At 37.9% G+C, this 27258-nt stretch overlaps 2 protein-coding genes across 3 annotated transcripts in view; one reads left to right on the forward strand and one right to left on the reverse strand.

Annotated features, from left to right (window-relative positions):
- The window catches only part of LOC109550234 (uncharacterized), a 529004-nt gene extending 522399 nt beyond the window's left edge, over positions 1 to 6605 (forward strand). Inside the window, exons 16-17 of the mRNA XM_073795485.1 lie at positions 1874 to 2005; positions 6447 to 6605. The gene's annotated coding sequence lies outside the window, so the exon portion shown is untranslated. The remainder of the gene's footprint in view (positions 1 to 1873; positions 2006 to 6446) is intronic.
- Positions 1 to 27258, reverse strand: part of TRPC4 (transient receptor potential cation channel subfamily C member 4) — a 163293-nt gene that overhangs the window by 62625 nt on the left and 73410 nt on the right. For both annotated transcript variants that reach the window (XM_073795065.1, XM_019936702.3), the window contains exon 3: positions 24911 to 25429. In XM_073795065.1, coding sequence (XP_073651166.1) covers positions 24911 to 25429 — 519 coding nt within the window. The remainder of the gene's footprint in view (positions 1 to 24910; positions 25430 to 27258) is intronic.

Raw genomic sequence — 27258 nt, forward strand, 5'->3', positions numbered from 1 at the left:
GATTCAAGTGGGCCTACGATGGTCATCCAATAACTCTTGTCCTCCTGCTAACCTGGGATGCCCAAAATTGCATACCTCCTTTCCTAGCAGCAGAACCAAGTCTGTCCCTCTAGTTCTATTTTTATTTATATATTCATAGCTATACTTAACTAGAAAGGGCCTGATTATGAGATGAAAAGAATTCATACAAATTGACAGCGAATTGCATTCACCTTAATCTTTCATTTGCATTTAAGAAATAATAAAAGATAGTGAATGACAGAAATTTAGGTCCCAGAACTGAAGGAACCTTGCCTTTCTGGCCTGGGTTCTTCCCACCACGTGTCTTTGGTCTGAGTCTTCTGATCTAACTGACCCTGGAGAGGAAGGGCAAGCAGTCAGCATGTCTTCAACCTTCAATGCTGGCGCCCTCTCTATCCTACAGTAGGGATTAGATTTCTTGGTTCAAACAAAGGAGAAGCTTCCAAACTTGTTAGTAAATAGAGTTACAATCTCAGCAAAAATAAAGATAATGATAATTACACAGAATGCCTCTTGTTTTTTTGGGGTTTTTTTTGGTACCTAGACTTTCAGTCAAAAGAAATGAAAGCTATGAGGAGGTTTACAAATGCTCAAGAATTTCTTGCTAAATTCTTCCCTAGAGGTGGAAAGTCCATTTGATGGCAAGCAGAACCTATCTGCTTCATGTCATCTAGACATATTATTGCCAACTCTGAGTAACTATTTAACCACCTCCAAACGTTTATAATGCAATTTCTGGTGCATCGTGAATACGAGGAAGGTAGTCAAAATGTTTACTTACATTTCTGTCAGGATAATTTTACTTTACCTAAAACATTGTTAAAAGCTGAAGACGGTTTGAATTCTTTTTCCTTTTACTAAATTCAGTAAGACCACGATACATATTCTGGACATTTCTGTAGGCACCTCATTCCCTAATCCCAAAAGAATTCAAAATCACAATAGGAATTCAAGAAGGGAATATTTTCATACCTATTCCCAGAATTTAAGAACAGTGAGTAAGGCTCTACAAAACATAATATTTAAATAAAACCTAATTTTCAGTACATCATTTATTTAGTTAGTTGAAAGTTAAAGTCCCCAAAAGTGACAAAGAAACTTCATTTTTCTCTCTCCATATAAATAGATGGCATCCAAGTAATCTCGACCTTCTCAGTACACTGAAGATAGGTTTCTTATTTAGCAAAGCGCTAGAAAAACTTTTATGACCTAATTTCTTGGGATCGACATAGTCTCACTCTTTCATCTTCAGCATGATAATCTTCTGTTGTGTCTGTACAATTTACGAGTCTGCCCAGAGAAGGAAATGTCCTCCTCCAACTGGAGTGAAGTCCAAGGCAAAATTTTCCACCCCAGGACACTGTGGAGGCAGAAAACACCGGGCAGGGAATCATGGGGAGTCTCTTTTGAGACCGTTTTCCACAGTGTCACTGCAGTCTTGGCCTCAAAAGGTGGCTAGATGTTTAAAGATCGAGAATATTTTTGAGTTGGAGATCTGGAACATTCACTCATTATCTAAGAGGTGATAACATCTTCTGGTACTAAATGTCAGTGTCCAGACACTGCCCAATACCCAGATTTGAAAGGAATTCAGAACATCACAGGGATCTGCCAATTACATTAGAGAGATGTCAAATACAAAAAGTAAATAAAGAAATAACCCCCCCCCCCAAAAAACAGGTAGGCTTATCCTTGTGAAGAGTATGGAATTAATATTTAACAATAATATTATTGATAATAATCACTGTAGAATTACTATATAAGTGACAAAGGCAAAACTTTGTACGTGAAGCAACTGAAGAGTGAAAAATTACATCCTCTTTCATCATTCACTTTTTCTCCTTTCACATAGATACTCAAGCTCCGGAAATCCTCTGTCCCAAACGCAACATCCTCCTTCAACCACTGCAATCACCACCCTGTCGTCTTCTTCTCTGGCCAGGATTCATTCTGAGAAAGCAGTCCAGGATCACCCTTCATAGTGGTGGGCTTTCTATATATATTTTTATATCAGTGTCAACTATAATACCTAATATAGTTAACTCCTTACATCCAATAGAAATTGGTATATTTATCTCTGTATACCTCCGTACCAACTTGATACTATTTATTTCTGTATCTATAATGCTTTGCAGACTTTCTGGTACCAAGATGATTCTTGAGACATAGTTTTAGAATGAATGAGTAAATATATGAATGGCAACAGTAGAAAGATTGACTTTATCCACTGCTTTCAAAATTGTGTCTAGGTTATTTTATGGCTTTCATGCTGCTGTGTAGCATGGAAGGAGAGGCTGAGTCTAAACATATGGCTGAAGGCTAAAGAAAAAAGGGCAAACAATACAACCTTCCTTCTAAAGGAAGTCAAAGTCTATAGCACAGTATGTAACTGACTTTTCTACTCTGTCCTAAGAATTAGGAAGAAAATTATTTTCTCAGTAAATAAAAATGATCATGATATATGGAAAAGGAACGACTTACTTTAATTCTGTTACAAACTAATTACCGATTTCTAACTCTTGCTGGATTATGAGATTTCTACTCTCCTGGTTTATGTAAACATTGAGATAAGACACTGATCCCCGGCTCATGCATAAGACTTGTGCCTAAGTGTTGATTGTGACTGTATTTTAATAGGCAGTGCTTGAAGAATAAAGTTAATCAAAAAATGCACAAAACTTTTCTTTTTTGGCTACTGGTTTGAGTTTTAGAAGGAGCTTCTTATTTAAGTTTTTCAGATTTTGAGAAGGTAAGTACTACCCCTACCACCAAGAAAAAAGTAGTTTATAAAATTTTCTCCTTCTGGGCTTCCCTGGTGGCGCAGTGGTTGCGAGTCCGCCTGCCGATGCAGAGGACACGGGTTCGTGCCCCGGTCCAGGAAGATCCCACATGCCGCGGAGCAGCTAGGCCCGTGAGCCATGGCCGCTGAGCCTGCACGTCCGGAGCCTATGCTCCGCAACAGGAGAGGCCACAACAGTGAGAGGCCCACATACTGCCAAAAAAAAAAAAATTTCTCCTTAATTTTCAACTATAGTAGAATTAATTTGATAGCTTTGGTGTGAAAACTATTTGTTTTTGCATCAAAGAGAAGGATACGCTTAGAAATATAAATACCAGATGATTATTTCCTAGCAAAATATACTATTCGGGGGCTTCCCTGGTGGCGCAGTGGTTGAGAGTCTGCCTGCCGATGCAGGGGACACGGGTTCGTGCCCTAGTCTGGGAAGATCCCACATGCCGCGCAGAGCAGCTGGGCCCGTGAGCCATGGCCGCTGAGCCTGCACGTCCGGAGCCTGTGCTCCGCAACAGGAGAGGCCACAACAGTGAGAGGCCCGCGTACCACACAGACAAAAAATATATATATACTATTCGATGTATACATTCTGCTTACCAGTCATGTTATTTGTCCCATCTCCTGTTAGAAAAATCTTCAGCTGATGAGTAGCCTTCTTTATAGGGCTTGAAATCTGGGATGCATCTGACACTTGGATCCTACTTCAGTTTGGACAAACTACATTTCAGGTGCTTAACTGCCTCATGTAGCTAGTGGCTACGTACTGACAACAGAGGTCTAGTTTTTTCAAATTATAGACTAACAGATAGCTTTTGAAATTAAAAAAAAAAAAACAGAGGATCACTGAGTACTGAATGCAGAGAGCAGTAATTTTGTTGTTTCAGCAGCTCTTAATAAAAAGTCTATTCTAGAAGACAGTGACTGTACCTATTTCCCTGACAGACCTTCTCTCCAAAGGGCGACAAGCAGGTAGTCAAGTGTATTTAATGATTTCTGCACATCTTCTCCCCCACCCCCCAGTGCTATGTGGTGCAGAGGATTTGCACTCCTCTCTCCTCTGTATAGTGTCTGCTCCTCGCAGTGCTAAAAAGGAATTGAATGATGCGGCTCAGTAAGATTTCAGAGTGGAGCACCCAGTCACAGACCTCTGTTCTGAGGACGTACTTTGGAGGCAGACAACCCCGCCTAGGCAACGAGATGGCCTGACGGCCCCCACTCATTTCTCATGGGCACCCGATCAGTAAGCAATCCACTGGTGTTCATTGTTCCTATTTGAACACGTAAATAACACTGGGGTAGTCCAGCCTATCAGTCAGTGCCATCTTTGAAACGTCACATTTTTTATCAGGAAATCAGATTACTTTCCTCCTTGCTGAGATTATCTCTACGAGCATGGGTGGGCTGCTCAGTTTTGATTTGGGAGCACTTCCTCACTGGGTCGGCCTGGGAGAGGTCCTGCCAAAGGGACATTTGGAGACCCTAAGGGCCCTGGAGGAGGTAAGTCTAGAGATGGGTGACAGGCCAAAATGGATAAGACAGGGGCAAATTAACAGACATCTCAAGTGTCCGGGATCTTATAACTGTAAATACCTGGCTTATTATTTATCTGCTTTTATTTCTCAAAGGAGAAAGAAATATGTGAGGTTTGTTTTGTAACATTTATGAGGCACAAGATTGAAAAAGTTGGATAAAAAGCAAATACACCGGTTCACATACACACACTCTGTGTCAGACATACCAAGATTTGTCTTTCTTAGAAAGTTAAGTGGAAGGTACTTCAAAAATCATCAGGCCTCACCTCTTGGCTTTACAACCAGGAAACTGAGGTCCAGGGAGGTCAGATGAATTTTCCAGAGCCACAAAACTAGTTAATGGCAGAGGCAAAGGTAGTTCCCTATCAGGTGTGGTGCTGACTGGAATGCAGGGTGAGGGGCAGTAGCTCAGGATTCAAGTCAACCCCCGAATGAAGTCAAAGTTGCAGATCTATAATCCCAGCTCAGTAGTTATAGACTTCGGATAGCGGCAGTGAGATGGTAGCGATCTACCATCACCTTCTGCCATTTTGCATTCTTTTATGTAGACAATGAAAGATATCAAGTCAATAATAGTGGTTTAAGCAAGTTCTAAAAATTGAATGAAATAAAACTAAGCGTTCGGTTCCAAAGTACCGACTTTGTGGTCAAGAGGACTTTTCATTTCTTTTTCTTAATCTTCTGAGTCCCTGGGATTGTTGCAGATGCCGTTTCTCATGCTCTAGATAACTAATAACCTTGAAAGAAAAAACATAATCCCTCCAAAGAGAAATGAGTATTTCCACTGCCTAGCCTCTTAAATCTTACTTGATGTTTTCTAAATGGAACTAAAAGAATTTCTCAAAGTTAAAGGATTGAGGGAGAAGAGTCATTTTATGTGGGATGAGATGTAGTAGTTTGGATGTATATAATCAGGGGGAATAAAAGAAGAGAAGCCAGACAGAAGAAAAAAAAAATCCTTGGGTGCTTTGTTTTGTAGTTTAGCTATTATCAAACTTTCCAGACAGGGCAGAAATTCTAGAAGGTCAAGGAGGGCAATCACTTATTGATCCTAAGGGTAAAAGGGGTAATTTTCTCTGCTAAATGAGAGCTGTGCTCAGGAAGATGAGAAGATGAATGCAGTAACCAAGCAGTGACCACATTTAATAAGAATCTGTGCATCCCTCACTTCAGTTTCAACACTTATATAGGAAGCGTCTGGGTTCATCCCTATGCATCCTTTTCCCTAGCTCCAAGGATTCAAGCAATCACTGAGAAGTACAACTGTTTTCCCTACGTGTCTATTTCTCACTCTCTCCTCTTACCACTTAGCCCAAGCTACCATCATGTCTTATCTGAAACACTTCAATTATTTTCCCCACTCTATTCTAAACATGGCATCTAAAGAGATCTTTTCAAATCACACATTTAATCATGCCACTTCCCTGCTTAAAGCCTTTTAAAAACTTCTTGCCTCTTTTAAGATGAAAACACGTCCTTAACGAGGATATGGCTGTTCAGGTTGCTGCCCCACCACTCCACAGGGCTTTGCAAACTGCTCGCCCTATGGTTGTCTGTGCTCCGGTCCCTCTGGTGTCTCCATCCCCACAGAATTGTCCCAGATGATGCTTGCTTGGTCTGCAATTCTATCCATACCCCCAACCCCTGCCCACCCCACACCTGTACCTCTTTATCTCCCATTTCTCATTCAGTCTGTCTGGAACATCTAGACTAGTTCAGACTGCCTGCTGGTGTGGTTATATACCCGCCAATATGCTCCTTCATTATACTTTTCAAAGACTGCCCTCATACACTTATTTGGGTAATTCTTTTTCATATTATTCTCTTCCACTAGACTACTGGGTATGTAAGGGCCAGAACTATACTTGTCATACTCACCTCTGCATTTCCGATGCCTAACAATGCCTGGCCTGTGTAGGTGCACCTATAGTGTTTGTTTAGTGGATGATAAATAACTACATGTATACATGCATAAATACATGAGTGAAAGCAATGTGATTCTTATCTCTCCTCCCCTAAAATAGTTCTCAGTGTCCTAATGAATTTACAGGAGTCTCACAGCCTGAACATGGAAGCTCTTGTCTATGCTTAACTTTCAGATTTGTCCACCATCTTCCTGGGACCTACACCTGAACATGGCTGGATGGTATAGTGTGAGCCACCTGACGTCAAAGCTGAGAGAGACACGCCATTTGCAGGCTAGACATGCATATCACCGGTGCCAATATACAGACCTATAAGGAAACCAACAAGGTAAATCCTTTTAGCTAGGGTTGAATAAGGAGCAAATGAATACAGAAATCTTTTGTTTCATAGATAATAATAATGTGGTACTATATTAAGTGTGTAGGCTCCAGAACCAGAAAGACCTGTCTTTAAAATGAAGATTATACAAATAGCGGCCATGTTTTTTGAAGAATAAAATGAAACAGAGTCTAAGAAGTGCTTATCATAGTACCAGGTGCAAAAATATGATTACTTCTTTCCTTTCTCTTGTCTTCCCTTACACATGTCTGCATTGAGGCATTACACAGCTCAAAGCAATTTGCAAGTATTTCTGTATTCACTTGCAACTCTGCAAAGAGAGAAGTGGGTTTACTAAATTGGATCATGTGTTACTTACTCCAGGCATTGCATTTGACCTTATAATAAATTATTATTCACTGGATCATAACATCATAGGCAGTTTTGACACAAAAAACTCCTGAGAAATCTGCTGATTGAAATGTGATCTTGGTAATTATTCAGAATTGGCAAATATGAGAAACTGTCTATCTTTCTTCTCCTATAACTGTATATGGAGGTTTGACAGTGGCTGGAATTGAATTGTTGACTAGGAACTATCCTTGCCAGCCTATGAACGACACAGCAAATGACTCAGAGGAACTGTGGGAATGTGCCTCGGCGTCCTGATCCTTCTCAGGAGCCAAGGTCAAGCCCTAGGCTTCCTATTAATTTTTTACATATAGGCTTATGGCGTGTTCTTAAGAACTTCTAGACTTGATAAACCTTTGCTGGAATTAAACATATTGTTTTTATATGTTTGTGTGTATTTTTAAGATTAAGAAGAACATGAAAACATTTTTTCTCTTTTAGCTGCAAATCAAAAGCAGAGAACAAATACTATGAAAAACAAGTTTTAATTTTTTTTTCCAAGAGAAAGTACCTTCTGTGTTTGCTGTGACTTCTTGTATAGTCTCCTAGATGAGGCAATTGCTTGGGCTATCACTTTACCCTAAAGGTCTACGGAGAGTTTACATATTAAAAAAATATAAGAATTACAAGTAGGAAGATGAACAAGTTCATTAAAGAGTGGGTACTTCCTGATATGGGAGAAAAAGAACTGGAAAGAAGTTAAATTGGTGAATGTATTTGATTACGTTAGTAGTTTTCCTAAGGAGTGTAGAGATACATTTCTATGTTACTACTAAAAATTCCTAGCAAAGCCTCTAAGTTACTCAATTTAAACTAAATTTTCAATTAAACTTTGAATCCTAAAATTACAAATCCATTCTCTTCAAGCTATTCATTTAAATGTATACTTCTACTTCATACCAGCATTCTTCAAGCAAGGATCTCTTCACCATACACTTGCCAACAAGGAATAGTTCGTGAACCATGCTTACAGTTCACTGGCTTTGAGTTTCTAGCCAAGTTTTATATAAGAAAACTTCAAAACTGATTTATTCTTTTTCAGAATAAAGTTGAACTCTGAACCTATATAGCATGTTTAAAAAGTGATTGATATGAACTCTGAATCTATCTAGCATATCCAGGAAGTAGTTAATACTGTGTGTATGTAGTGGGACGTGTGTGTGGGGTTTACCCTGAGGACTTTAAAGACATTACTGGTGAAATATAAACTTTGATTCTTAAATATTTTTGACATGAAAAGTCAGATAAACAGATCTTAAGAAAACACAGTCTCTCTACTTAAGAGCTATTTTTAATTGTTACACATCTCAACAAGCATGCTATTTTTAAACTAGGAAGCTGGAAAAAAATTATTTTTAAATTGTCCTCTGTGAGTTTATTTTCCTCATAGCTGTTTCTCTTGGGTACATCTAAGTTTTGTGGGGTTTTTTAAAAATTATTTTTAGGTTCATATAGAAAACTACAGTAAGAGAGAATGGTAAAATATCGACTGAATAGACAGAATTTATGTTTATACACAGATGCACACTTTAACTCTGACATGGTGATGTATGCTAATGGTAAAATAATACGTATAGGTGGGAAAAAATCAGAACTAGGCTGCTCAGTAGATAAAAGCTTATTTCTATGACAATATTTCATATTCACCATGTTTTTCAGGGAGCTATAAGAGAGAGACATAGGTTCCGGAACAATTTTCAAAATTGTTAATAGAATTTCGTCCTCATCAGTGAATTACCATAATTTAGAGATTTAAGACAGTTTATACCGGAGTCTTTCACAAAAAAAATGAACAGCTAATAGATGAAAGTGTCAGAAAATAGTTTTAGAACAGAGTACTACTTCTGTTTTACAAAGTATTTAAATATTTATTTTAAATACTATTGGTTCATTACTATTACGTTAAAAGATGGTAAAATAGTTCAGATTTAAGATGTTTCCCATCATAATGAAATATAAAGCAGTGTCACTAATATAAAGACTCACAAAGGCTTAAAGAAAGGGTTTCTAAACATATGATCAGTTGTCTTAAAAAATATGGTTAACATCTTGTATTTTGTTGGTATTCTTTTTTTCTGAGTTATTGTTTTCCAATAACATCATTGCAATAAGAGAAAGAATAATGGGAAAGCAAATAATACATTCCTTCAGATTAATTCAACAAATATGTTTAGCCATCTATCAGAATCTAGGTTGTATTCTAAACTCTAAGATTTTGCAATGAACACAAATGAGAAACGGTCTTGGTGTAGTTTCCTTTCTGTCAGAGGAAATAGGCAACAAAACAAACAAAAAAAATGACACATAATACAGAAGTATGTGATATAGTTAATAAAATAGTAAGAACTTGGTTTTCAAACTCAGAGAGCACTGTAAAGATTTTGGCTATATTCAGAGTGAAATTTGAGAGCCACTGGAAAGTTTTAGATAGAGAACAGTGAGCAATGAAATTCCATGTCTGATGCTTCAGTTCAGAGGCAGGGACAGATCCGAGAGATATTATGAAGAAAAATTCAACAAAAGTTGCTTATTGGACATGAGGCATAATGGAGAGAAAACACTCATGTTTGTTATATTGATATTTATGAGTTAGTGTAGGTTGCATTTAGGTAGCAATAAAGACTTAATTTTAGAAATTAACATTATAGTTGACATTGTAGATGTTGTGAGTATGTTGGAACAGGGATGGAAAATATATTTTATCTCACATGCCAACACAAGTTTATTAGTAATGGGGGCCTGGAACATATACTGAGCAGGAGTCTGAGACTAAATTAGAATTCAGAAGAAACATGTATCTTGTCCAATATCCCTAATAGCCATGGGTGAGTTTAAGTTCTGGTATGGCTGAAAATTTTCCTTATATACTGTTGTGAGCTAACCTGTGTTCAAGATGCTTAAGATTCATATGTTAAAATCCTAAACTGCAGTAACTCAAAATATGACCGTTTGGAGATAGTGTTTTCAAAGAAGTAATAAAGTTAAATGAGGTAAGAGGGGAGACCATGTGAAGACAGAGAGAGAAGACAGTCATCTACAAGCCAAGGAGAGAGGTCTCAAAAACACCCCAGTTTCGTTGACAGTTTGATCTCAGACTTCTAGCCTCCAGAGTTTGTGAGAAAATTAAGTTGTTTTTTCCATCTGTAGTACATTGTTATGGCAGCCCTAGCAGACTAATACATAGACCAACCCTCTTGAAAATGAACTATAACTTTTATAAAATACCATGAAAAACTAGCCTACAGTTCTGAAAAATGAAAAAAAAAAAAATACAGACAGATTCTGGAAGAGTCAAAACTTGGAAGAAAGGACCAGGAAAGTGAAGTGGGTCTATCTGTCTATCATCTATCTATCTATCATCTATCTATCATATATTTATCACCACTGTGGTATAATATGGAGTGGCAAAGACTTTGAACAAATCTGAATTATTCTAGCCTGAAGAAATAGATGACAGTGTCTAGGGCAACCAGAGCTGATGGAAATTGAAGAGCAAATTCCAGAAAGGAGAGAACCAGGGATTAGGATTCCTAAATTCTGTGTAGAACCCTGAACTATGCATGTGTAGGGCAGACTGCAGACTGCCTCACTAAAGTGGCTGGACGAAGAACTGACGTAAGATTTAAGGAAATTGGTTTCTAAATTTAAAAAAAAACAGTTAAATGATCATAACAGAATCTAGAGTCTTCACAATACAACTTTCACAATATCCAGGATACAGTGCAAGATTTCTCCATATAAAAAGAACCAAGGAAATGTGACCCATTCTCAAGAGAAAAGACCATCAGTGAAGGCTGACCCCTGGATAATTCACATGGCAAACTAGCAGATAAGGACTTTACAGCACCTATTGTTAATCTGCTCCAGAAGGCAAAGAAATATATGGTCAAAATAAATAAAAACATAAATCTCAGCAGAGAAAGAGAAACTATATAAAAGCCAAGTGGAAAGCCTAGAGCTGAAAAATAAAATATCTAAAATTTAAAAATATTACTGAATGGACATTACAGTAAAATGGAGATGACAGAGGAAAGAGTAAGTCAATGTGATGAAAGATCAATAGAAATTATCCCATCTGAAGAAAAAAAAAGAGAAAAAATGAAAGGAATGAATACAACCTCAAGAATCTGTGGAACAATATCAAAAGGTATCATTGAAGCCTCAGAAGAATAAGAGAAAGAGGATGAGTCAGCAAAAGGATATTTGAAGATAACAGCCTACATTTTCCCCAAATTGGTGAAGGAAATCAATTTACAGATTTAAGAAGCTCAGAAAACCTCAAACAGGGTAAAAATGGAGAAAACCATGCTAGGGTACATGATATTCAAATTTCTAAAAAGTAAAGAATAATAAGGCAATCTTAAAAGTTGCCTGAAAACAAAGGCACATTACATAGAGGGAAACAGCAATTAAAATTATTGCTGCCTTTTCATCAGAAATTATGGAGGCCAATAAAAAGCCTGAAAGAGAAAGGCAAAAACTGTCAATGCAGAAGTCTATAATCGGCAAAAACCTTCTCCAAGGATGAAGGAGAAACAAAGACATTTTCACATAAAAGAAAACCAGGAATATCAGTTGGTAAATATGCTAAAGAGAATTCTTCTGGTTGAAAGGAAATGATTCCACAGGAAAACTCAGATCGTCAGGAAGGAATGAAAAACATAAAAGGCAAATAGTCAGATAAAAAAACAAATTTTTTTCTGATGATTTAAACAATGTACATGCCAATATTTAAGGCAAAAATTAAAACACTGTCTTGTGAGGTTTGTAATGTATGGAATGTTTATGTAACTAGAGCATAAAGGTCAGTTGTATGGGGTAAATGAGCCTGTTCTGGGGCAAAGCTTCTACATTTTACATGAAATTATACAATATGAACTCTAAACAGATGGTGAAAAATTAAAGGCATTGTAGTAGACGTAAGAATGGCCCCCCAAAGATGTCCACATCCTCAGTCCCAGAACTTGTAAATGTGTTATGTTCCACGGCAAGGACGATGGTTATTAAGATCACTAATCAGCTAACCTTAAAATTGGGAAATTATCCGGGATTATCCAGGGGGGCCCAATGTAGTCAGAGGGTCTTTAAAAGATGAAAAGTGGGGGTAGGAGGCCAGAGTGATGCTCATGGGGAGGACTAAACCTTTTGCTATTGCTGATCTTAGAGATAGAAAACGACGGTCATGAGCCACGGAATGTGGAAAGCCTCTAGAAGCTGGAAACGGCAAGGAAACTGAGTCTCAACTGGAGCTTCCAGAATGAATGAGGCTTGCCAATACTCAGTATTAGCCCATGAGACCTGTGTCAGATTTGACATATAGAACTGTACATAGACATCTGTGGTGTTTTGAGCTACTATACAAGCAGCAAGAGAAAACTAATAAAGGTATATATTGCGATTCTTAAAGCAGCCACTAAAACACAATGCAAGTATCTACCACGGATCTTAGGAGGAAAGAGGATTCCAGATACAAGCCATTCCTGGTAGAGAGAAAGCGGGTTCTGTTCTTGGCTTTGGGCTTGACAAGCTGAGCAATAGGCTGTTATTTTCTCCTTCTCAAAGAAGTTGAATAATGTCACAGTATTAAGGCATTCAATCTTACGCATCATATTTATGGAGGCGTCCTCAAGCCCTGAGACAGTTATGACTATGTTTTCCAACACTTCTTTCTACCTGGAGTGGTTATTGGGTTGCTTAGTATGAATTGATTAAAATAAATAAATATAAAAAGGCAGCTGAATCAACACTCTCCAGAACTGATAGCTGGAAGTCTCATCCTGAGGAGAGAGATTGCAAAACTATGTAAAGGGCAGATTTCTGCTATACTTTTATATAGGCCTAAATAGCTATTCATATCAGCATTTTTAAAAATCCTAAACTTACAGCTAGATCATAGAGTACAGTAACTGAGGTTCATTCCAAAGCTCTGAATTATAAAGAAAAGTTTATGTTCTGTGAATTTTGTTTAAAAAAGAGATAATACATAACATTGTACATTTTCAGCCAATGATTCTCATATGAACTGATGATATTTTAAACAAAAAAAATGTTGCCACTTAAAATTCAACTATATGGAATGTTATTAGCATTATTTTTATATCTCTCCATTCTCCAGTATCCTTGGATAACAGACTTTCTTGCATATTCACTCATTGCCCTTTCCGAAATGGGTTGCCAAAATTTTCAGACACCCAAGACACACAGTCACCACACAAAGCTAGATTACTGGCCTTATCTCAAAGCCAAGGCTGCTTATGTGTCCTGGGATATTGATTATTTTTCCTTAACAGAAAAAAGCTGCAAAACTCAAAACTCTGCCTCTGGAGCCAAAGACCTAGCCAGAGTTGTATTAGCAACTGGTGGTCCATGAAGAAATGATAAAACAGTAAACAGAAACAGAATGGAAAAACATGAGAAGGTACACAGGAAGGACAAAAAATAAAAAGGTTCAATACAACAATATCTCAGTTATATGTTAATAGCTGTTACAGCTTCCTGGCACCTAAACTGTAATCACACGATCAATGCTGTGTGTGTGTAATATTTTCAACAATGCTTGTTTGAACAGATAAAAGTCAATCTGTATAAGGAATAAAGATGGAAATTTATCAATATTATTAAAAGCATTTTATTTTATTAAAAATTCATTCTTTACTTAAAATAATTCAAAGCAAACTCATACAAAACAATTGTATTTTTGGTATGTTTGCCTAAATATTATTTAAGTAGTATCGCCCCTTCCCCACTCCCAAGGGAGCTGTCTACTGGTTTTGTCTCTCCTTGTAGAATTTACCAGTGTCATTAACATAGGGGGGCAATCAACAGAAATTACACACAAAGCTTTGTTACTTTCTTCTCACCAATGATCAAGTTATTGTGCCACACAAAATCCTTTAGAAGGACTACTAACAAGGTGTTATAAAAATGCATCGACTGGCAGAAAAAAACATTTGTTGAGCTCATATACCACATGCCGGCGCCATCACGGATGCTGACTGTAGCAAAAAAAAAGCACAGTTCTTGGCTTCAGGAGCTCACAGTCTTATGAAGGGGAAAGAAATGTAAAAAGGAAATTATAAAGTGGTAAATGTGCATGCTCCAGACATAGAAGAGGGAGTGCAAACCCAGCCTGAGAGAGCAACTGTGGGACCTTTCTGAAGCCGAGGCTTAACATCTTGAACAGGGAGTAGGATCTAGCCAGAGGTAATGGTTGTATTTCAAGGTAATAAAATAACAAGAAAGTTTACAGAGATAACATTCACAGATCACAGCACAGGAGAGGAAATAATAGCAATCTAGAATTGCTGAGCATACAGCAAAAGTCAGGAAGGGGTGAGAGATGAGTCTGGGCAGGAAGTCAGCGCCCAGATATCATCTATTCTGTTGAGGAGATTGGGTTTTACTTTATGGGATCTACAAAGTAAGGGATAGAAAACCAGGTTACAGTTTTAAAATAACATAATAGAGCAGCATTATTTACAGTAGCCAAGAGGTGGAAACTGCCCAAATGTCCATCAATAGATTAATAGATAAACAGAATGTGGTATACACATACAGTGAAATATTATTCATACAATGTATGTACAGTGTATATACATACAGTGAAATACATGCAGGGATGAAATTTTGATACGTGCAGAACATGGGTAAACTTGAAAATACTAGCAAGTGAAATAAGCCAGACACAAAAGGACAGAGAGTATATGATTCCACTTATATAAGGAATCTAGATTAGTCAGACTCATAGAGACAGAAAGCAGGATGGTTGTTGCCAGGTGCAGGGGAGAGGGGGGAATGTGGACTTACTGCTTAATGGGTAAGAGTTTCAGTTTGGGAAGGTGAAAAAGGTTTGGAGATGGATGATGGTGATGGTTATACCACAATATGAATATACTTAAAAAATTAAAAATTTTACTGTGGGGAATGTTTACATATTAAAAATTCTGAAGTGTGGTGTGATTTTGGATGGAATGAGACTGGAGCCATGGATGCAGGGAAACTGGGTGAGACACACTAGTCTAAGACTTCATTAAAGAGGGCAGGAGGAGTAAGGCTGGAAGGGAGGAAATAATTTGGGAAATAGTAGGGAATATAATGGGCAATAAGATGGGCAGGCTCTGGTGGTTTACACGAACCTCAATGATCTACGCTCTAAAACTTACTAGTTCAAAACAACAATGTATATTCAATATTTCACAATTTTGTGCATGCCTTAGTCAGTTCAGGCTGTTCTAGCAAAGTACTATAGACTGGGTGGCTTAAACAAGAAACATTTACTTCTCACAGTTCTGGAGGCCAGAAAGCCTAAGATCAATATGCTACAGATTTGGTGTCTGGTGAGGGCCTGTCTTCTTGCTGTGTCCTCACATGGTAGTAAGAGGATTAGAGATGTCTCTGGGGTCTCTTGTATAAGGGCACTGATCCTTTTCATGAGGGCTCCATCCTCTTGACCTAATCACCTGCCAAACGCCCCACTTCCAAATATCATCATATTGGGGGTTAGGTGTCAACAGATGAATTTTAGGGGGACACAACATTCAGTCCATAACAGTGGAACAGGAATTTGGGCAGGACTCAGCTGGTTGATTCTTCTGTTTCACATGGCATCAATAGAAGTTACTCAGCAGTATCCAGCTAGAGGATGGCCTGGTGTGGGAGTGTAAAGAAGGTCCAAGTTCACTTCTCTTGTAAGTCTTGTCACTGGAGTGAAGGGTTGGAAGGCTGGGCTCAGGTGCGACAATCAGCAAGAGTGTGTACCCACGGCCTCTCCGGTGTGATGGCCTTTTTAGGACAGTCAGACTTCTCACACGGCACCTCAGCGCTGCCAGACAGCATAAGTGGAAGCTGCAAGACTTCTTACAACCAAGCCTTGGATGTTACAGAAAGTCACTTCTTTTGCATTCTATTGGTTCAGGCAGGTAGCCAAGGCAGGCTCTGATCGAGGAGAAGGGTAATTAGATGGCATCTCTCAATTGAAGCCATCTTTAATCTACCACATCAAACTTTGGGAGGTGATGCATATAAAATAATCAAGGATGAGTCTCAGATTTCTAGCATAAGTAACTGGGAAGGCCTTATACTCGAACAGAGATGACAGAAGAAAGCCAGGCTTAAACGGGAAGATAATGAGTTCATCTCTGGGAAACAGCAGTTTGAGAAAATAATAAAGATTATATGGATTTATGTATTTAAACCATGATTAAATTTCACAGATTTTAGGAAAGCCATGAGCCTTAGGATTGCTGATCCCTTTACAACCTATTCTTTGTCATTTTCTCTAATCTCAGCTCCTGCCACTCCTCTAATTTATGATCATTTATTTAGCACTCCTATGTCCTAAGCACTATTCCAAGCACTAGACTTTCACTGATAATGAAGTCAGACAAGATAACAGATATAGGTGAAGAAAAACAGATAAAAACAATTAAACACACAAATAAACAGAATCTTTTCGGGCTGTGATAAAGGCCATTGTAACAACATTGTGATGTACAGGGAATGCCTGGGAATAAAGGGTGAAGGAAGAGGACAGTGATTAGGTGGGTATTCTGGGTGTTTGCTGGGAAGGTGATAATATGAACTGAGACCTGATACAGAAGCCATCCATGAGTGCCAGGCAGAGTGAAAGGCCAAAGCAGGGGCCACAGGGTGGGAATGAGGGCAGAAAGAATGAAGGGATCCTTTACAACTCCTAGAGGAAAACATAGGCAGAACACTCTTTGCCATAAATCACAGCAATATTTTTTTGGATGCATCTCCTAGAGTAATGGAAATACAAGCAAAAATAAACAAATGGGATCTCATTAAAATTAAAAGCTTTTGTACAGCAAAGGAAACCATAAACAAAACAAAAAGACAATCTACAGAATGGGAGAAAATATTTCCAAACAATGTGACCGACAAGGGCTTATTTCCAAAATATACAAACAGCTCATAACAGGTCAATGTCAAAAAAAACAAACAAAAAAACAACCCAATCAAAAATGGGCAGAAGACCTAAACAGATATTTCTCCAAAGAAGACACACAGATGACCAAGAGGCACATGAAAAGATGCTCAACATCACTAATTATTGGAGAAATGCAAATCAAAACTATAATGAGGTATCACCTCACACCAGTCAGAATGGCCATCATTAAAAAGTTTGCAAACAATAAATGCTGGAGAGGGTGTGGAAAGAAGGGAACCCTCTTGCACTGTTGGTGGGAATGCAAACTGGTGCAGCCACTATGGGGAACAGTACGGAGGTTCCTCAAAAAACTAAAAATAGAGCTACCATATGATTCAGCAGTCACACTCCTGGGCATATATCAGACAAAACTATAATTTGAAAAGACACATGCACCCCAATGTGCATAGCAGCAGTATTTACAATAGCCAGGACATGGAAGCAACCTAAATGTCCATTGACAGAGGAATGGATAAGAAGATGTGTATTCTATATATACAATGGAATACTACTCAGCCATAAAAAAGAATGAAATCATGCCATTTGCAGCAACATGGATGGACGTAGCGATGATCATACTGACTGAAGTAAGTCAGACCGAGAAAGACAAATATCACGTGATATCACTTAGTGTGGAACCAAAAAACGTGACACAAATGAACTTATTTACAAAATAGAAACAGACCCACAGTCATAAAAATCAAATTTATGGTTACTAAAGGGGAAGGGGGAAGGTATAAATCAGGAGTCTGGGATTAGCAGATTCACACTACTATATATAAAATAAACAGCAAGAACCTACTATATAGCACAGGAAACTATATTTAATATCTTGTAATAACCTATAATGGAAAAGAATCTGAAAAAGAATATATTAAGAATACATATATAAAAGAATATATATGTATAACAGAATCACTTTGCTGTACCCTGAAACTAACACAACATTGTAAATCAACTATACTCCAATTTTTAAAAATGAATCAGATGGACCTTAATTTAAAAAAATAATAATGAAGGGATTCTCCATCCTCCATCCTCTTTTTTGCCTCCCTGCATCTGTACATGGTGTTTCTTCCCGTAATGACTTTTTGTAACTTCTCTGCCTGGATGACTCCTGGTTTTCCATGGAAACTCAATTAAGCCACTTTTTCTTCAGGAAGTCTCCCCTAAAACCTTCAGACCAAATTAGGAGGCATTTTCCTGGACTCCAGGAAGGCAGCTCTGCCACAGCCTCTGTAACCCGCACTATGACAGTTGTGTTGACTTTTCTTCCATCCCTAATAATCTGGTAGTTGTTTGAGGGTAAGGCATTTGTCTTTGATTTCAGCATCACCAGCAAGTAGCAAATAGTAAAGGCTCTTTTTTTTTTTTTTGTGGTACGCGGGCCTCTCACTGCTGTGGCCTCTCCCGTTGCGGAGCACAGGCTCCCGACACGCAGGCTCAGCGGCCATGGCTCACGGGCCCAGCCACTCCGTGGCATGCGGGATCTTCCCGGACCGGGGCACGAACCCGTGTCCCCTGCATCGGCAGGCGGACTCTCAACCACTGCGCCACCAGGGAAGCCCTAAAGGCTCTCTTAAATAAGTGAGTGAAGGGGCTAATAAGGAAGGAGGACAGGGAGGGAAGGAGGAAAGAAAATGAGGAAAACATCGTAAATGAGGAAGGTAGCATGTAAAACGTTAGTGCAATCTAGCTACAAAGGAATTTTTAGCTTATAGTCAGCATTTTCTGCTTGATTAAGTACTGCAGTACACACACACACACACACACACACACACACACGAACTTCACTGTATTACCTAAGCAAGAATAAAATTCTAGACTCTAGGACACTTCTGGAAGAAATCCAAACCTGGCCTAGGGCTTGCTGATTTCTCATTTTTCTGTCCTCTGTCTCTGGCGTAGAATGGACACCCTGCAAGCACATGTGGACTTGCACTTGGAGAGACAAAGAGCAGCTCTTGGCCAGAGCTCCCTAAGCCCATCCACTAGGTTCCTCATATGTTTACTTCATAGCAGTGGCCAACAAGATTTCCAGCTCCCCCCATGCCCTGATATTAGAGGAGAATGTGGCAAAGGATGAAAAGTTGTTCTGGGCTGCATGTTTCAGAGCCACCTGGGGAAAATCACAGCCCAGAGAATGCCATGGAGAAAAACAGCAATGGTGCCCCACATTTAAAACTGAAGTCGTGTTTTGGAATGAGGAAAAGCAGGCCTTCTTACAACATGCAGGGAGCTTGCAACAGGGCAGATGAAGGTAAAAACCATAAAGGAAACAGGTCTTAGTATCTTCGTATTTTTCTGTGGCAGCAGAGGGCATGCCACTGAGTACTCCCTAAAGCTGAAGGGGAAAAGGGAACGGAGTGTGACCCAAAGAATAAAAATGTGACCTTATGGGATTGCTTTCCCAGTTCTATATTACCTAGAAGCAATCTGTAAACATGCAGCTTTTGAATTCAGCTTCAGAATCACGAATCACCAAATTATAGCACAGGCATCATACATCCTAGAGGGTTTTACTGTATGTTTCTGTTTCCAAGAATTGAGACAAAAAACAACAAACCTTTATTGAGAAAAAAATGTGAATATGCCTCATATGGTCGAAGAACAATGAGGGTAAGAGAAGTTTAAAAGCTCCCTCTTCTTCCCATGATTTATAAGGGATCTTGAGCAATACTTTATATTGTATCTCAAACCATTAGGTTTTGTTGAGAACAATTATGTTTCTGTTCCATAAAGTCCTAAAAGACAACCTATTGGGTTTTTGTATTTTCCAGGAAATATGTGGGTTGGGATAAGCTGTTAAATCCATAATTTCAAAAAGTGGTGACTCTTAATTTTGTTTCATGATGAGTGACAGAGAAGATATGAAACATTAAATAATGACTTAAATGAAAATAACCCTCAAATTTAAATGTTAATTTGGGGAAATTCCCTGGAGGTCCAGTGGTTAGGACTCCGCAGGGGGCACGGGTTCGATCCCTGGTCTTGGAACTAAGATCCTGCAAGATGCATGGCCCCCCCAAAATGTGAATTTTTTGCAAAAGGAGCAAAAGAAATTGTTCTTCATCACTCACAAATGAAATGATCAGATCTGAATAATGAAAAAGAGCTGATATTGCTACCCTTGTTTGTCAATCATCATGGAGTCAGAAGCACCAGTTTTATACAAAAAATAATTCACTGGAGGACCAAGAGAAGGTTTCTAATTCACCATGAAATTTTTCAAAGATACTATCATTAACCTAATGTTTTAAAAAAATTTTATATTACATTGGACTATAGTTGATTTACAATGTTGTGCTAGTTTCAGGTGTATAGCAAAGTGATTCAGTTATACATATACATACATCTATTCTTTTCAAATTCTCTTCCCATTTAGGTTATTACAGAGTATTGAGCAGAGTTCTCTTTGCTATACAGTAGGTCCTTGTTGGTTATCTCTTTTAAATATAGTAGTGTATACATGTCAATCCCAAACTAACCTAACGTTTTTAGTTTATGTCTGCGGCAAATGAAGGCTACATTGGAAAGAGTTGTTTATCCTGCTGATACAACGCATTTTTATTAGGTGAACAGAAGAATATACCTCTTTAAAAATAAATTCCTGAATCATTTCCTTTTTGAATTTATTAAAGCAGTATCAAATACAAGCTATGTTTTATATCTAACTTAAAGTTAAAAATTGCTATTTTACGTTTTGGAAGACATACATTTATCACACTCTAATCAGTGCAGTTTAAAAGGCTGAAGTTTTACCATGTTGTGGACATATACAATTTCATATTTAATTGTGGAAGAAACAGAAACAATCATTTTCAGATATGAATTAGGAAAAGTGGTTGCATGTCATTAATTAGCTGTAAAGAAACTCATGGGGATTGAATTCCAAGCTCTAAAATCCTAGTGTTCAATTAAATGCTTAACGACCTGTCATAGTTCCGTCAGCCAGGCTGACAAGTCCTGAACAGGCATTTGCTTCATCCATTACCCAGTGGCAGGTGCTGAAATGTTTGGTCCCCAGGAGGGGCCTGGGCTGAGGCCTTGGGGAGCCTTGATCGTCTTTTGCCTTTGCCTAGCAACAGCCGGTGTGGGCACTTGCTTGGAGGACAGAGGCAGGGCCCAGAAACTGGTCAATGAGTGTGCTCCGGAGAACAGAGGAAGAGGAAAGTAAGCTAAAGAAATGCTGGTTTTTATCCCTTTTACAAGTCTCTTAATTATTTACGTCACTCAGTGTAGCCTCATGTATCAAAACCCTACCATATGCCTGGCATTTTTGATGAGCTCTGCTATGATAACAGTTCCTGATTCTGAGGTGTAGCATGTAGCAGTCAGGTTCAAAGGGCATACATAATCAACCACCTAAAATATATTTTAAAAATGCAAGGCAGGGCTTCCCTGGTGGCACAGTGGTTGAGAGTCCGCCTGCCGATGCAGGGCACGTGGGTTCGTGCCCCGGTCCGGGAAGATCCCACATGCCGCGGAGCGGCTGGGCCCGTGAGCCATGGCCGCTGAGCCTGCGCGTCCGGAGCCTGTGCTCCGCAACGGGAGAGGCCACAACAGTGAGAGGCCTGCGTACCGCAAAAAAAAAAAAAAAAAAAAAAAAAAAAAGCAAGGCAGAAGGACAAATAAAAATCAAGTGTGTAGTATATAATCTAAGTTACTTTTTAAAGCTGATAATGGAATAATTAGAGCATGGACAACCCTAGGGTCTGAGATAAAGTTTATACATTTTTGATGAGAATGTCTTTTTAATATAAACAGTTTAGCATAATGATTATAACAATAGACTGTAAGAGGATAAACTTAAAATTTTTCCTATTAATTAATTTATTTATTTTTAGCAGTGTGTATATGTCATACCAAACTACCAATTCAAAAGTGCAATTCAACCCACGAGGCCTAGATAAATATTCAGTACAAATATTAAAACATTTAACAATGAAGCTGCATTTGCTTCGTAGCAAATGCACTTAGCTTTTTATACTGAGGGTCCATGAGGGGATAAGCAAAAACAATGACAATATCAGTAATTACTAAATATAATAGATAGCTCCTCTTCTGGACAAATATGCCAGGAAGTATGCCTAGATCTGGACTTGTATTGTCATGCTTCATCTTAACTACTGACCTATGAAGTAGGCAGTATTTTCCTATTTTAAAGGTGAGAAAACAAAAACTTAAAGGATAATTGGTCTAACATCACATACCTGATTAGGAGCAGAAAAGGGGATTATATCCATTTCACAGGCTTCATGTGTTTCACAGGATATTTTATTTCAATGATACAGAGATGAGTTACTGGATACCAACAAAAAGACATCTTTCCAATAGTTCTTAGATGGCCAGAAATTTACCTGAAAGAAGGTGTGCCTACACTATGCACACTTAGATGGAAAGTTTTTGTCAGTTCTAATGCATGCAATTACTTGTAAGTTTCTTTCTTTTTTTTTTTTCTTTGTGTATGATCCTTTTAATGTGTTGTTGGATTCTGTTTGCTAGTATTTTGTTGAGGATTTTTGCATCTATATTCATCAGTGATATTGGTCTGTAATTTTCTTTTTTTGTAGTATCTTTGTCTGGTTTTGGTATCAGGGTGATGGTGGCCTCATAGAATGAGTTTGGGAGTGTTCCTTCCTCCGCAATTTTTTGGAAGAATTTGAGAAGGATAGGTGTTAGCTCATCTCTAAATGTTTGATGGAATTCAACAAATTCCATCAAACATTTAGAAGCCATCTGGTCCTGGGCTTTTGTTTGTTGGAAGATTTTTAATCACAGTTTCAATTTCATTACTTGTGATTGGTCTGTTCATATTTTCTATTTCTTCCTGGCTCAGTCTTGGAAGGTTATACCTTTCTAAGAATTTGTCCATTTCTTCCAGGTTGTCCGTTTTATTGGCATAGAGTTGCTTGTAGTAATCTCTCATGATCCTTTGTATTTCAGCAGTGTCAGTTGTTACTTCTCCTTTTTCATTTCTAATTCTATTGATTTCTGTCTTCTCCCTTTTTTTCTTGATGAGTCTGGCTAATGGTTTATCAATTTTGTTTATCTTCTCAAAGACCCAGCTTTTAGTTTTATTGATCTTTGCTATTGTTTTCTTTGTTTCTGTTTCACTTATTTCTTCTCTGATCTTTATGATTTCTTTCCTTCTGCTAACTTTGGGTTTTGTCTGTTCTTCTTTCTCTAGTTCCTTCAGGTGTAAGGTTAGATATTTTATTTGAAATTTTTCTTGTTTCTTGAGGTAGGCTTGTATAGCTATAAGCTTCCCTCTTAGAACTGCTTTTGCTGCATTCCATAGGTTTTGGATTGTCATGTTTTCATTGTCATTTGTCTCTAGGTATTCTTTGATTTCCTCTTTGATTTCTTCAGTGATCTCTTGGTTATTTAGTAACATATTGTTTAGCCTCCATATGTGTGTGTGTTTTACATTTTTTCCCCTGTAATTCATTTCTAATCTCATAGCGTTGTGGTCAGAAAAGATGCTTGATGTGATTTCAATTTTCTTAAATTTACTGAGGCTTGATTTGTGACCCAAGATGTGATCTATCCTGGAGAATGTTCCATGTGCACTTGAGAAAAAAGTGTAATCTGCTGTTTTTTGGATGGAATGTCCTATAAATATCAATTAAATCTATCTGGTGTATTTGGAAGTTTCATATTTAGTATTTTACAATCTTTAATCATGTGAAATTTTTCATCAATTTCTTCTAGTTGCATATTAAAATTATTCTAGTCCCTTAAAAAAAAAGAGCCCTGAGTCTTAAACACAATACCCTAAAAAAATGAGTTGATACTAGTACATGTGATTTTAGAATCAGTGGGAATGCACAGGAATGAAGCTGTTTCCTTTGTTGTTCAGGGAAAAGATTGTTAATTACTTTTAGGCTCCCATGACAACTGGCCAAAGAACTACAGGAAAAACTCAAAGAAGCAAATTCAGGTATCTTCAATCTTAAGTATTTAGTAAGCAGCAATAGATAAAGCAGCCAGTGCTAATGTAGAATATTTAGGGCCAAGTTAAAAAAAAAATGAATACATTTTTTTCAGAAGTTTCTTTTTCTCTTTCTTTTTCATCTTATATTACATACATAGTTTTTTCCAACTTTTGTTCTAGAACAATTACTATAATTCACCAATGAAAAGAAAACCAATATTTCCTGGAGGTAGAAGTAAATAGATTTTTGAGAACTTACTCAAAATCAGTGATGGAAACAACAATTACACTAGGTGATAAGTGTAATAGATCTGAATTTTCCTTATTTAATGTTCAAATCCATGGAAATCTAATGTTCAAATCCATGGAAATCTAATTTATTACTCTTCTGCAATTTGCAATTGACTTCTTAACTTGTCATTCCCAAGAAATCAAGAAACTAAGCCAGACATGAAGGAAGTTTTAGTATTTTCATCTGCTGTTGGACTAAAGGCTTTCCTTTATTAATAACTTCTAATAATGTATTTTATTAGGATCATACCTTATAATTTACTAAGAGCCTTCACACACATCCACTCATTTTACACTTCCTACAAATCTGTGAGTAAAATATTTTATATGTATAAAGAAATATATATATAAAATCAAATATAAAGTCCCTTAAGCAGATGAGAAAACCGAAACTCAAAGAGATCTGTGTGACCCTCTGAAGTAGCAAAACTTATAAATGGCAGAACCAGAACTCTTAGTGCAGAGATTCTAAAATTCATTAGTTTTACCATCACACACCATTAACTGTGTACATTTTAACACAGATGTCAAAAACCATCACTAATTATTAACCTACTTACCGCCCCTCTTCAATGTGTTTCATCATCCGTAATCTGGCAAACAAGAAATATCACCCACTTACAGTTAAACAGAAAATGCTTTAAACCCCCAACCTAATTTGGGGTACCAGTTTCCCTCACTGCCATTTAAATTCTGTGGCATTTTGATGGATAAAGTCTGGCAAAACTCACCTCTTTCTGACGGTACTTAATGGCCAATTTGAGTCTCGCGAGATCATTTCCACTTTGTTCTTCTAGGAGACTGTTGTCATCACGGTAATTAAGAATGATTTCCAGCTCGCGGGAACTTCTTGTCTGATCCAGTAGGTCCTTAGCAAATTGTTTGCACTGTCGTGACAGCTCCTCATACTCTGACTTGAATTCATTTTCCACCTTACTCAGTTCCTGGAGCTCCCAACTTAACTGAAAGGCTGTGAGAAAAGGGTCTTCACTGGACAGGGCGATGAGAGAGGGGCTGGCTAGGGCCTTGTAGATGTTGAGTCTGGAGCGGGAGTGGCGGAGACTGTCCACATCCGAGCTGGACACGCATTCGACGCAGTTACAGCGGACCTCGTGGGGTCTGGGCACCGAGACGCCTTTCTGAACCAAGAGTTTTATTATCTCGTAATTATTTGTATGGGCTGCCAAAATGATGGGTGTAATGTCCGGAGTGAATTCAGAGAACTGCTTATCAAGGAGTATGGGAGGCACCTAGAAAAGAGAAAGCAGAGTTCGTGAGTAGTAACGCATTTGCTCAAGCCTGTGAATTTAAACAACACGCTATAGCAATGTTGAACAAGATTCGTAAGTCTTTTGTCAGGTTTTTGGTTTTTTTGCAGGAGAGTTAGGGCTTTTTTCCCCTCAAAAGACAATAGAAAATTAAACAAAAACTAGCTCTGCAATAGAATGACACATTATTCTTTGTTCAATCCGAATTGTGACATTTCATGATATCTTAAACTCAGTGCCTATGGAAACTCTTTGATAAAAGACTTTCTTGCTCCCAACTTATTTTCTGGCTGACAATCTTTGCTTTTCTTCCCCAGTGGTATGGGCTCCATAAATAATAAGAAAGACGCTACAAAATAGTTAATGATTTGTTTTAAACCCAAGATCTTCCTCTGCAATAGAAGGTTTTAAATTCTTCAGTCAGGTTTTTGCTTGTTTGTTTGTGTTTTATCTTCTGCAGTCCTAAGATCCACCCTGCAATTACAGGTGGCAGTGGAACGCAAGAGTGCTAGCCCCTCTGCTTTCTGTTTTCATCCATTCCTTTATGGTATATTTTCCAGATGACAAGAGGTGCCCCATTCTAACATCGCTGTTATTAGAAATAAATGCTTCCTGTGGAAGAACCTTAAAAACATTATGCTAAGTGAAAGAAGCCAGTCACGAAAGATCACATATTGTACGATTCCATTTTTATAAAATATGCAAAATAGGCAAATCTGTATACGGAGAAAGTAGTGATTGCCTAGGCTTGGGGGTAATGGAAGGGATGGGAGGTGACTGCTAAGGACACAAAGTTTCTTTTGAGGGTGATAAAAATGTTCTAATATTGTAGTTATGGTTGCACAACCCTGTGAATATACTAAAAATCACCGAATAGTATACTTTCAGTGGGTGAATGTTATGGTATGTGAACTATATCGCAATAAAGCTATTAAAAAAGAAAAAGGTAAGAAAGAAATGCTTCCCAATGAATCAGGTCACCAATGCACTTACGAACAATTTCCTTTCGGTTATACTCTAGGAATGGTAATGACAAAAATAATTTAATAGGCACTATTTAGTAGGCCTAAAGCACATCCACCCTCACTATTCATTATTCACACTTTATAGACATGGTCTCTCCGTGAGTAAGTGGGAATCCTGCTATTTGAACCTAGGTCCATCTGTCTGACACCCAGGCCTGTATGTACTGCACTACACCCTGCTGCTTTACAATTTTTGGTTTAGTATTTCTTCCTGCTGGTGCAAAGTCATAGAGGCCTCTATGAAAATAAATGCTACATAAGGACAAGTTAAACAGGCATGGCAGAAAAAGCGATGACGCGTCACATTAAAATATGCTGCTGGTCAAGTATGATTAAAACCACAGAAGGATCAAAAGAAACAACTTTGTAGAGAAAAACGGAAGTCATAGGAAACTTCAGTAGCACTACTTTTAAGTAGAGGTGTTATCTTTATATGAGAATAATTAAACTCAAATGCTTTTAATTCATCTGGCCATTTTGAATATCCATTTATTTCATAAGACACACACACTATATATATATATACATATTTTTAAGATATTCAGTATTTTATTTAATTTTTTAGAAGACAATTTATGTATTTCCCCCACCCCTTCCTTTAAGTTAGTGTGACAGTTTTCCATAATAAACGACTTAAAGGAAGCTTTGGTCAAGAATGGAATGAAATAGCAAAACAAAACTCAAAAAAACCCCAAATCACTACTGCTTTTTAAAAAACCCCATCACTTTCACCAGTTGTATTCAAACAAAACACATAAACTATATATACTTAACAGACAGCAGTCT

Source organism: Tursiops truncatus, chromosome 18, assembly GCF_011762595.2.
Source record: "Tursiops truncatus isolate mTurTru1 chromosome 18, mTurTru1.mat.Y, whole genome shotgun sequence".
Lineage (NCBI taxonomy): Eukaryota > Metazoa > Chordata > Mammalia > Artiodactyla > Delphinidae > Tursiops > Tursiops truncatus.